The 12,566-nt window shown below is 45.2% G+C and overlaps 1 protein-coding gene across 2 annotated transcripts in view; it reads right to left on the bottom strand.

Moving 5' to 3' along the window:
- Positions 1-12,566, bottom strand: part of pusl1 (pseudouridine synthase like 1) — a 101,939-nt gene that overhangs the window by 31,717 nt on the left and 57,656 nt on the right. For both annotated transcript variants that reach the window (XM_072245069.1, XM_072245070.1), the window contains exon 5: positions 10,642-10,812. In XM_072245069.1, the coding sequence (XP_072101170.1) occupies positions 10,642-10,812 (171 nt within the window). The remainder of the gene's footprint in view (positions 1-10,641; positions 10,813-12,566) is intronic.

Raw genomic sequence — 12,566 nt, 5'->3', positions numbered from 1 at the left:
GGCAGGTGAAGGACACAGAGACCTCGGAACCAACCACAAGGACATCTTGAAGCTCATGGTCTCCAACAGCCAACGGAGTCGGCTGCAGCAAATGACCTAACTCCAGAGAGCTGAGCTCAGACAGGCTGAGCAGCTGCCTTTACTCGTCTTATTCCCTCGTGATTAAAACCATTGAAAGCTTCCACAAATCTCCTGCCCTGTCAGAATCCTCCACTTTTATATGTGAAGTCAGGCTTTTGACTGAAATGAACTTGTCCCGTAACGAGATAAAGCAGCTGAGAGACGATGTAATCCGGATGATCAATGTAATGGGGCACTAACCACTTGTGAGGAACATATCTTATGCATTTCTCTTCTAGGTCTTGATGACTCTTTATTCCTGCTTTGGCCTGTGTGTTGCTAAATAATAGATTGCTTAACTTCTGCCTAAATATATAACAAGCACCGTTGCTCTAAAACACTAGCCTGTCAGGTACCATTACCACTGCGGACACACTTCCTCCTGTTACCTAGCAACAGCAAGCAGGCTGATGGAAGCAGCTGCTGGCTCTGCTCTTTAATGTCCTTTTGTGTTTCATCTTAATGCTCACTATCGCACTTAAGGTCAGCACAGCGGCAAAAATAAAAATGCCACCGTGGAATTTATCTCGCGTGCTTTAGAAGAATAGGCAATTACGGCCGTGAGTAGGATTAATCATTTAAGGAAAATCAATGCATGGTGAAATTGTATTAACTGAACCATGCAAAATGCACTTGTAATAATTTAATACTTTGTCTAATGGAATTCAAGGACAATTGTACCAACACAGTAATTTCAGAAGGAAATAATTTTAACAGCGCGGGTCCACTGATTGACTGAATGTGCCACCTCCAGTTTTCTGGCTTACTTGTAAGTCATGTCATACTGTGACAATCAAAGGCGCTTTGCTGGCCTCCTTTAATCCAACCTGGTTTGAAACGTAATCCAATTAACTGAACACAGATGAGCTGTCTCATCTTTCCACCGCTCGGAAGTCCTTGAAAGGCGGGTCTCCCCCACACACTCACAACCTGATTTCGATTAGGATTATCGACTAGGTACGGCAAAATTGGTGGGGCCCAAGATTTCCACTATAGACAGGAAGAGTAACCCATTAGAGTCACATTGACAACCATAACAAAGTCTTCAATGAGCGGAACTGAATTAGAGACTGTTGCCGATACTCAGTACACTTAGTGTTCCCAATGGGAATTAATCTGTAGGTAGGGTACTACATGAGGATTAAATAGGAGGAGAGAGCTGGAAAAAATGGCTACCGAAGGCAACATAAAAAGGAGGATACACTTATCAAAGTGGCAGGGGTGCAGGGCTGGAGGAGACCACAAAGGAGGGGCAAGATCATGAAAAGACATAAATTCAGGGTAGGGCTTAGTAAATGAAATATTTCCAAACAAGAGGCCAGCGGAGGTTAGCAAGCAGAGGGTGAATGATGAGAAGGACATGAAGCAAGCAGCAGAGTTGTTCCTCAGCAAACTGTACTGAATATTTTACTTTGCCATATCCCGAATTTCATTTACACTTTTTACATGGGGTGTGGGGGAGATTGGATCTACGAAATGAAATTAACAGAATATTTTATGAATGAATTCACAACTTGATATATTTAGTTACAATTTCAGACTGGTAGCGGGGAGATGTCACCCAGAGACTTATTTATTTCGATACTGCGGCAGAAAGATAATTAATTGAAACATTTGCAAGCTGCTTGCAAAGGACGAAAAGATTTATGAAGGCAGCAGAATCAAATTAAATCCATAAAATTTTTATAAATTATTTCTGAGCTTAGATCGAGCGGTATACTAATTTATTGTTGACGGGTCAAGGAAATTAAGTAAATTAATGATTTATACTTTAGCCTGATTATAGCAGTCAGAGGAAATTTGGTTTATTTTGGGAGAAGCGGGGTCCGGGAGCGGTGAAGACAGGCTCAAGGCCGAGCTCCTGAAACACAGAATGACCTGACCCAGGCCACTGGCGGGAACAGCGGCTCCAGAAGGTGAATGACTTCCTGCAGGACAAGGAGATCACAAGCAGGAAAAATATTTTCAAGACCAGGAGTAAAAGCAAGATCCTGATTAAACAGGCCGAGGCCTAAAAGTGATGAAGATTTGATCCCAGAGTTGAAAGTGCAATATTGGGTGAAGTAAAAAATGATGGCCAGGGTACAGTGCAGGAAATGATATGAGAAGAAAGGGCAAGTAATTAAATTGAAAATGGCATAAACAAATTAAGAGCAAGGGTAGGAGGAGGCCACCTTGGCCCTAGCAGTTGCTCTGCCTTTCAATAAGATCATGGCTGACAAGGCCGTAACCTCGACTCCTTATTCTTGCCTACACCTGCTAACGTTTCACTCACTCCACTCCCTCTCCACTTTGAGGAAATGAGTTCCAAAGGCTAACAGTCTCCTGAGAGAAAGAAACATTGCTTCCTCCTATGTTAACAGTTATCTTCACTTTCAGATTTTCCCATATCCAGCCTATCAAGGCCATGCAAAACCTTCCTTGATCCATCGAGCCCCCTCCCACTCAGGCACATAAGACCCTTGGCTGCCTCCTTCCCTCACTTTCTGTGATGACCTTGATGTGACATCTTGTCAATGTCTTTTGGAAATTTATGTATACTTCATCCATTGGTTCCCTTCGATCTGCAGCACACATTAGTCCTTCAAAGAACACCAAAAAGTTTGTCAAACCTGACTTCCCTTTCTCAGGCACTTTGTCTCTTTCTCCGCCTCCATCGATCACTCAAGCTTCCAGCTCCACCCCCTCTCATCTCCCCTGCCTGGCGCCACCAACTTGTCATCTTACACCCCTCCTCAGTCCATCGATCGCCTTGGAATCCGTTCTTGCTTCTCCCCCTTCTCCTCTCTGTGCAGGCCATCTTGCCTCTCCACCCAGTCTGGATGCAGGGTTTTGACCCACAATGCCGACAATCTGCTTCCTCGCACGTACGCTGCGTGACCTGCTGAGTTCCTCCAACAGACTGCTCTTCCCAGTGCCTCTATGTTAACGCTGTCCATTTACCCTGAGGGTGCCCCTTCCAGTGGCCTCTTACCCTCATCTGCCAGCTCACTCCGTTTGGTATTGTTTCATGGCCCTCTGACTTGCTGAACAAAACAAAGCAAGGAGACAGCAGAACTGGGTGACATGAGAAATTTGTTCCCACGTCACCTGGTGACTGGAGCCAGAAGCTTTATTGTGGCAGAGCACTTCTACCTCAATGTTCACTCACTGAGGACACCTCACCCAGAGAAGACCAAGTAAGTTGCAATGTTTTGCATAATTGTATTACATTAATATACTGTTTTATTTGGCTTCTTCGAAACCATGGGTTCTCAACCTGGGGCCTGTGGACCCCTTGGTTAATGGTAGAGGTCCATGGCGTAACAAAGGTTGGGAACCCCTGGTCTAAACCACGTAGGTTTATGCTAAAAAATGATGAGGATTTGTGCACCCGAAAACCAGAATTAAACAGTCGGAAAATCTATATTGCTTGGAAAGAGTCTTTTTTTTGTGTGAAATCTAGATAGTGGATTAGCTTTACTTACAAAAGACCTGAATTTATTGCCCATCCCTAATTGCCTTTGAGACAGTATTGGTGAAGGTCCATCTTGAACCACTGCTGTCGTTCCAGAATCCCCAAGGTCCTGTGGGGGGAAGATCCACGAATTCGACCAACTTGCAATGAAGGACGGAGGCGTATTTTCATCTGCAGCTGGTGGCATTCCCATTAATCTGCTGTCCCCGTTATTCTTGGCCGTAGAAGTCACGTGTTTGGAGTACATGAATAGGAAAGGCTTAGAGGAATATTGGCCAATGGGACTGGCTTAGATGGGAATCATGGACCAGTTAGGTTTCCCTGCTAAATTATCTTACAAGAAGAACGAATGTCGATCTTGTCGTACTGAAGGTACTTGCAGGCAGGTTGATCTTTGCCAAGTGCCTTTTATTACTAAGCTACGTTTGCAAATAATTCATTTTGTGTGCATTGTGCATACAAACAGTCAGCTCAGGATTCTTAATGTCAGTTGCAACCAGAACAAATCCAGGGTATGGCTCCATCATCAGTCATTTCTGAAACAGTTTAAATATTGTGCATCACTCATCCAGCTGCAGCTTTGATATTTTTAGGGAGCAGTCTTAGTTTTGGTTGGTGACCTGTGAGACAGCAAGTCATTTGTCTAAGATGCGATGCAAAGAGTGTTGAACCGCGAACAGAAATAAAAATAACAGATTGCTGTATCACCAAACATGTTGTCTTTTGGAAGAGGCTCCAAGAACTGTGGGGTAACTTGCCTTGTACTTGTTGCAGAATTTGTCTCTCTACCAACATTATCGGGCTATCGTGTGCTGTTTGTGGGACCTTGGTACGTGCAAACTGCCTGCTGTGTTTTCCTATGTCAGCACAGCGACTTCACCAGGATTCACAAAATGTTCCTTCTAAATTTAAGCTTTTTTTCTACTTCTGTTAACGCAACTGCCAGGGATTGTGAAACTTCAATGATTAATCTTGGCAAGGTAACATGCCATGAAAATGGATGGGGCTTTGTTGAAAACAAAAGCAGCTGTAACATATGGAGAGGAAGCTGAGGTTTTGTTTTCCTTGGATAGGGGCTTTGCTGGAAAGGTCGACATTTAACGCAAGGGTTCCCAACTTTTTTTTTATGCCATGGACATTACGCAAGGGGGGTCTGTGAACCCCAGGATGGGAACCCCTGATTTAAGGCCATCTCTAATGAAGTGAACTGCAGCATTTCAAAGAGGAAGTGAAGATCACCCCTGTTGTTGTGCTCCTGGTCTCACACGTGCCTGAGAGGGAAAGAACAGCACGTTGTCCCCCTTAAAGGGCACAAGAGAATCCCATGGGATTTACAACAATTCAAAGTTCAAAGTTCAATTTATCATCAAAGTACATACATATTACCTTGAGATTCGTTTTCTTGTAGGCATTTACAGGAAAAAATACAATGGAACTTATGGAAAACTACAAAAACAAAGACTGACAAACTAATGTGCAAAAGAAGACAAATTTAGCAAATTAAAAAAACTGAAATCATGAGTTATAAAGAATCCTTAAAAGTGAGTCTAAAGGTTGTAGAATCAGTTGATACTGGTGATTGAAGTTATCCGTGCCAGTTCAGGAGTCTGATGTTCCTCAACCTCGTGGGGTGGGACCTGAGGTTTCTGTACCATCTGCCCGATGGTAGCCATGAAAAGAGGGCATGGCTGAAAGGTGGGGGGTCTTTGATGATGGCTGTTGCTTCAATTCAGTCACTAAGAGGTTGTGGACGCCTTTGGCCTCAAGACAGCTGGACGAGAGTGAACACAGGGATCCTGCAAGCCCAAGTGACTGCTCACCTACTACACCACTGTTGTTGTTAGAATCTCAGACGGCAACAAGGTGGCATACAAGAGTGGGGTAGATCAGCTGGTTGAGCGATGTCACAGCAACCTCACACTCAGCATCAGCGAGATCAAGGAACTGATTGTGGGCTTCAGGAAGGGGAAGTCGGGAAAACACACGCCAGTCGTCAGAGAGGGATCAACGGTGGAAAGGATGAGCAGCTTTAAGCTCCTGGGCGTCGGCATCTCAAAGGTTCTACGCCGAGCCCAACACATTGATGCAATCACAAAGAGGACACACCAGCAGCTCTACTTCATTAGGAGCTTGAAGAGATTTGGTATGTCACCAAAGACTCTCGCAAATTTTGTAGTTATACAGTGGAGAGCATTGATCACAGTCTGATATGGAGCCTCCAATGCACAGGATTAGAGAGGCTGCAGAAAGTTGTACACCATTCAGTTCCATCACAGGCACAAGTCTCCACACCATCGGGGACGTCGTCAAGAAGCAGTGCTTCAAGAAGGTGACATCCATCAATAAAGACATCTGCCATCTGGGACTAGCCCTCCTTTCATCGGAGGGGATACCCACACACACTCGATGTTTATGAACAGCTTCTTCCCCTCCACCGTCAGACTTCCAAGCAGTCCATGAACCTATTCGTCTTTTACACTCTTTGTGTATTTAGGTCTTGCGCTGCACTGCTGCCGCAAAACAGCAAAAACAAAAGGAAGAAAAGGGTAGAATCAGACTACTTGGGAGGGAGCACCCAGCAGAAACCAATACACTGAATCGACAAAATCGCGCGAGAAATTGAACTCACGTCAAACATGGACATTCATATTTGGGAAACAGGTTAAAGCTCTGGCAACACACATCAAAGTTGCTGGTGAACGCAGCAGGCCAGGCAGCATCTCTAGGAAGAGATACAGTCGACGTTTCGGGCCGAGACCCTTCGTCAGGACTAACTGAAGGAAGAGCTAGTAAGAGATTTGAAAGTGGGAGGGGGAGGGGGAGATCCAAAATGATAGGAGAAGACAGGAGGGGGAGGGATGGAGCCAAGACCTGGACAGATGATTGGCAAAAGGGATATGAGAGGATCATGGGACAGGAGGCCCAGGAAGAAGGAAAAGGGGGAGGGGGGGAAACCCAGAGGATGGGCAAGGGGTATATTCAGAGGGACAGAGGGAGAAAAAGGAGAGTGAGAGAAAGAATGTGTGTATAAAAATAAGTAACGGATGGGGTACGAGGGAGAGGTGGGCATTAGCGGAAGTTAGAGAAGTCAATGTTCATGCCATCAGGTTGGAGGCCACCCAGATGGAATATAAGGTGTTGTTCCTCCAACCTGAGTGTGGTTTCATCTTTACAGTAGAGGAGGCCGTGGATAGACATGTCAGAATGGGAATGGGATGTGGAATTAAAATGTGTGGCCACTGGGAGATCCTGCTTTCTCTGGTGGACAGAGCGTAGGTGTTCAGCAAAGCGGTCTCCCAGTCTGCGTCGGGTCTCGCCAATATATAGAAGGCCTTCTATATACAAGCTTGGTAGGGAAACTGCACAGTGGTAGACAGGAAGGCTCTACAGCGGGTAGTCAAAACTGCCCACTGCATCTCTGGCACCAGCCGACACGTCAACAAGGACCTATACAGGTGTCCCCCGCTTTTCGAACGTTCGCTTTACGAAACCTCACTGTTACGAAAGACCTACATTAGTACCCTGTTTTCGCTTTCAGAAGGTGTTTTTACTGTTACAAAGAAAGGCAGCGCGCGATAAAAAATCAGCGCGCAAAAAAAGGCAGCGCGCGCCACGAGCAGCCGCTCTCCTCCGGATTCGGAACGGCATTGCTGAAACACACTGCATTGAGCAGCTGTTAGCGAGGTGAGTTCTAAGGTGTCAGAAAAGCCTGAAAGAGCTCGTAAGGGTGTTACACTTAGCGTAAAACTAGACATAATTAAGCATTTCGATCATGGTGAACAAAGCAAGGACAAAGTGAGTTTGGCTTGTGGAAGCTGACGAAGATGATGTTGAAGAGGTTTTGGCATCCCATAACCAAGAACTGATAGCTGAAGAGCTGATGCAGTTGAAAGAGGAAAGGTTAACAATCGAAACCGAATGCAGTAGCGAAGGTGGAACAACTGCATGAGATTTTTGCTGCAGTGATAAAGTACGACTTTAATTTTGAAGGGGTACATAGGTTTAGGGAATATTTGCAGGGTGGTTTGAGTCCTTACAAACAATTGTATGATAGAAAAATGTGCGAAGCTCAGCAGTCAAGCAAGCCTTCCACATCAGCCACAGCAGACGACGAACCTCGACCTTCGACATCGAGGTGGGCAGTCATAGGAGAAGATGAGCTGCCAGCCCTGATCGACGAAGAGATGACACCCCCGTGTCCCACCACCCCAACCCCCGGGCCGCAGACAGATACTGTACCGATTCGTGGAGAATGCAGCGGCAGCCAGGAGGCACACAGCACACAGTAATTGTCGGCCCAGATCAGAGGCGATGCAATCAGCAATCGCCTCTGATCTGCACTGACATCTACGTGCCAGGCAGCACCTAATTAATTAGCATGTTTATTTCGGCTTTTTTCTTAAAGATGTGCTGGGTGCCTCCAGCTGCGTTCTTCGCGGCAATGTATCGGGTCGGTAGCCCGGAGGGTGGGGGCCACTGCACCACCCCAACCTGCAACGACTCAGTCTAACACACCATCATCAGTGTGCTCGACGTTGTCTTCCCTATTCTAGTAAGTGATACTACACTGTACATACATTATTTCTATTTTATATTGGCTGTGTATTTTTAACGTGTTATTTGGTAGGTTTGGCAGCTTCACAGTTTAAAGGTTACTGGAGAGAGTGTTTTTGCCGAGAGTACTTGTGTGAGATTTTCGCTACGGAGATCTGTGCAGGCAATCGTTGTAGAGAAGTATTTCTACTTTACATAGGCTGTGTATTTATCATACCATTCCTGCTTTTACTATATGTTACTGTTATTTTAGGTTTTATGTGCTACTTGGCATGATTTGGTAGGTTATTTTTGGGTCTGCGAACGCTCACAAAATTTTCCCATATAAATAAAAGGTAATTGCTTCTTCGCTTTACGACATTTCGGCTTACGAACTGTTGCATAGGAACGCTCTATCTTCGGATGGCGGGGGAAACCTGTATATAGAAAGGTACTGGAAAAGGGCCAGTAACATCATGAAGGATCCCACCCACCCTGCTCAAGAACTGTTTGTCCCACTCCCATCAGGGAGGAGGCTATGTAGCATCCACGACAGGAACTCCAGACACAAAAGCAGTTACTTTCCCCAAGCAGTAAGGCTGATCGACACCTCCACCCACTATGTTCACACTACCTTATTATTTTCCGTCAGTCACTTTTACGGACATCAGCTATGTATATCAGCTAGCTTATGTATTAGTATTTATTATGTTGTTTATTTTTTTTGTGCTGCATTGAATCTGGAGTAATAACTATTTTGTTCTCTGTCATTTATGTACAGGAAATAACATTAAACAAATCTTGAATTTTGAACTTGTTTAGAACCTAAAGTGCTTTGTTTTTGTACATCCTTGGCATCATGACAATAATCCATAATGGTCTCGGTATAATACCAGCCAAAAATTACACCAAGATATTATGGTGGACGGCTGAAATGCCAGGACAATAAAAGGACGAGAGATAGAGGGGCAGAAAAGTTAAGGGCAGAGCTGAGAGTCTTGACAGCTGAGGGTATGACTGCCAATGCAGACCTTTCAGATATAGTTTTAGGGAACTAATTGGGGAAGTGAATCAAACTGCTTGTTAAAAACAATATACAGGGACGAAGTGGGTGACAAGGCAGTGATATGATGAATGAGACCCCTCCACACAGCATGCACCCATAGCATTGCTGACACAGAAGATCCAAGATTCATATTAATCATAAAACTCTGATCAATTGCTCCAGTCCTTAAACAGACCTTTCATTCATTGAGAACAGTGTCAATTACAAGTTTAATTCTTCTTCACACTTTGAATGTAATCTTAATTTCTACTTTGTAAGATGCTGTCAAAATGGTTGTTGTGACGCATCTAGTGTGGTAGTGTAGTGGGTAGCACTTGCCGCTCTCACTTTCAGCTTCCACCACTGCCTAGCAGCCTCCCGAAAAGGAGAGCTGAATGTGTGAGTCTCTGCCTGCCGGTACACAGCCTCTCCAACAGGCAAGCCTCATGTAGTGCCTCCTCGCTGGCGACACACGGAAACTGAACTCCCTTCGGACTCAGGCAGAACTACAGAGGACGGGGAGGAGGTCTGGGCCCTGTACACGTAACATGCATGCAGGCCCACCAACATGTGGACACACCCTGGCGTTCATGAACCAGACCCCCAGCTGTGGGTAAATACCCCCACTGCCTTGTGGGCAGCCTCAGGAGAGATGAAGGCTACGGGAGTAAACCCAGACAGCAAATCCGGAGTGGAGCCCCTAAGGCGTCTGGAAGTCATTGAACATCCTTCCGGCAGCTCCTGCCGCCAAGCTGGTGCCAAACGTATCGCTTCATTAGCTTTCCTTTGGACTACACCAGTGAGGGCACGAGGGGGATCTTGACGACTGGGCATCTCAGGATCTCTATACCTTCTGGCCAGGCTTGTGATGACGATCATCACCACCCATTGTCCTTCGAGACGGACGGATGCCAACCACCGCTTGGTAAGAAACTTAAAACAGAAGAGCAAAACTGAGGCCAGGATCGAACCAGAGGGCCCGAGAGCTGAGGCAGCAGGGGGAAGTGCTACAGAATGCAGCATCCACATGGGGAAGCGAGAAGTCGTGCCACGATTAAAACTCCGCGTAAAATATTTGGGTGCCCGTCTCAGGGTCTGCTCAATCTTGGCGGCCAGTGGTGATATTCACCTGTTTAATACTTCACTGGCGGCCTTGATGATCTTCATACGCTCGTTCAAGTTACCTCACTAATATTAGTCAGCAGCAACCCCAACTTATAGACCATCACAAAAAATCTTTCAACGTTGCCCCAACACACTGTAGATATTGGTGATGCTACTCCGGCCATCTCCCTTCCCACAGACCAGCTGATTGGAAAGTTTACTACTTCCGCTGAAAGCAACTCTCATCTCACTGGCTCCCAGTCCCCCAGTGATCCAAGGCTAAAACCTTCACTCACACCTCTGCATCTCATCGCACCTGCCGCCCTGAGCTCTCCTACCCAGCTGAGGGAGGGAGTGGCGAGTAACCATGTGCCTTTCTCACCTGGGGTAGTTCTGCTGCGTGATGCTGAAGCCTGGTGTGATCTCGGCCTGGAGCAGCGTCTTCAGGGGCGATTTGAAGGGAGTCTCGGAGTTTAAGGACCGGAAGGTGCTGAAGTCGTGTGTGCCCAGCAGCATCTGGGCTGCCTCCCTCATGGCATCTATGTTCAGAGGTCTGTATGGGGTTAGAACAAGCAATTACTGAAAATGCTAGTATGTTAAATATCCTCCACTCTTGGAGATAGGACCTTTCAGGAACAGTCATTACCCTTCAACCATCAGGCCCCTGAACCAATGTGGAAAAGAGGATGCTGCCCAAGTTGCATGCCATCTTGGACAATGTCTCCCATCCACTACATAATGGACTGGTTGGGCACAGGAGTACATTCAGCCAGAGACTGATTCCTCCAAGATGCAGCACAGAGCGTCATAGGAAGTCATTCCTGCCTGTGGCCATCAAACTTTACAACTCCTCCCTTGGAGGGTCAGACACCCTGAGCCAATAGGCTGGTCCTGGACTTATTTCCTGGTATAATTCACATATTTACGGTTTTATTACTATTTAATTATTTATGGCGCAACTGTAATGAAAACCAATTTCTTTGGGATCAATAAAGTATGACTGTGACACCTCAACAATGGACTGTTCACTGAACTCAACCTACAGATTCAAGTTCAAGGACTCTTCAACTCATTCTCAGTATTGTTTACTTTTTCTCAGCTCGAGCTGGTAAAACCTGAGGTATAGCCAAGCATGCTCATTTGACAATTGCTAGGAACTTTCGGACTATTCCAGTGGTGTTTAGTGTTGTGGCTTTCTGAAGGTTTACACGGATGTTACTGTGTTAGCCCTGATTGTTTAATGCAATTGAGTAGTACCTTTGGGATGACACCAGTTGTAGATATTAATATCGGTACAACATATACCCTGTTCATGTTCCAAAGTCTCTCAATTTCCTCTTTTAATTCAGTATATTTTGCATTATCTATCTGTTTGTTTGTTTGTTTATTATTAATTTGTATTGTACAGTTTGCCTTCTTTTACACATTGGTCAATTGTTGTTTATTAGAAGATTCAAAGTACATTTATTATCAAAGTATGTATGCAGTGTACAACCCTGAGATTCGTTTTCCACACAGACAGCCACGAAACAAAGTAAACCTTGGAACCCGTTCAAAGAATAAACATCAAAATCCCCAACCAACAAAAAAAAAAGACAGATCGCACAAACGGCAACCAAAAAGACAAGCGAGGAACACAGAATATTAAACGCAAAATGGAAAGAGTCCATTCATATTCAGTTCAGATCAGTGTTTTCTATCTGTAGACAGCACCAATTCAAAATCGCCCAAAATAGTAACAAAAAAATGGAGCAACCAGAAACAGATCATGACGTGGGTTACAGCATCCAATCCGCAAACCGCATCGATTAAACCTTGCCCAAAGTTGTAGCTGTTTATTGATTCTATTGTATTTCTTTGTTCCACTGTGAACATCTGCAAGAAAATGAATCTCAGGGTAGTAGATGGTGACATATAAGTAGTTTGATAATAAATATACTTTGACCTTTGAAATTTTGACTCATGAACTAATTCAACACAAACTTGGTTCAGTTTCAGCAGTGTCCAGGATGGTCTTTATGGTTCACCCATCTGATGAAGGTGTGGCCACCATAAAGGAGTATTTTGCTTGCTGTGGAATCATACCATCCACTTTATCAATTCATGGATGAACCAAGAGGTACGTCATCTGCCGAAGGCTAGATCTGTGGCATTCAAGTCTGGGGACCCAGGCCTGTACCAGAAAAACGGGTATGATTTGCAGAGGGCTATTTCAAGGGCGAAGAGACAATTTCGAACGAGGTTGGAGGCGACATCGGATGCACGGCAACTCTGGCAGGGTCTGCAAGATATTACTTCCTGCAAAGT

The sequence above is a fragment of the Mobula birostris genome, chromosome 27 (genome assembly GCF_030028105.1).
Source record: "Mobula birostris isolate sMobBir1 chromosome 27, sMobBir1.hap1, whole genome shotgun sequence".
NCBI lineage: Eukaryota > Metazoa > Chordata > Chondrichthyes > Myliobatiformes > Myliobatidae > Mobula > Mobula birostris.
This window is presented reverse-complemented; position numbering and strand designations above follow the sequence as displayed.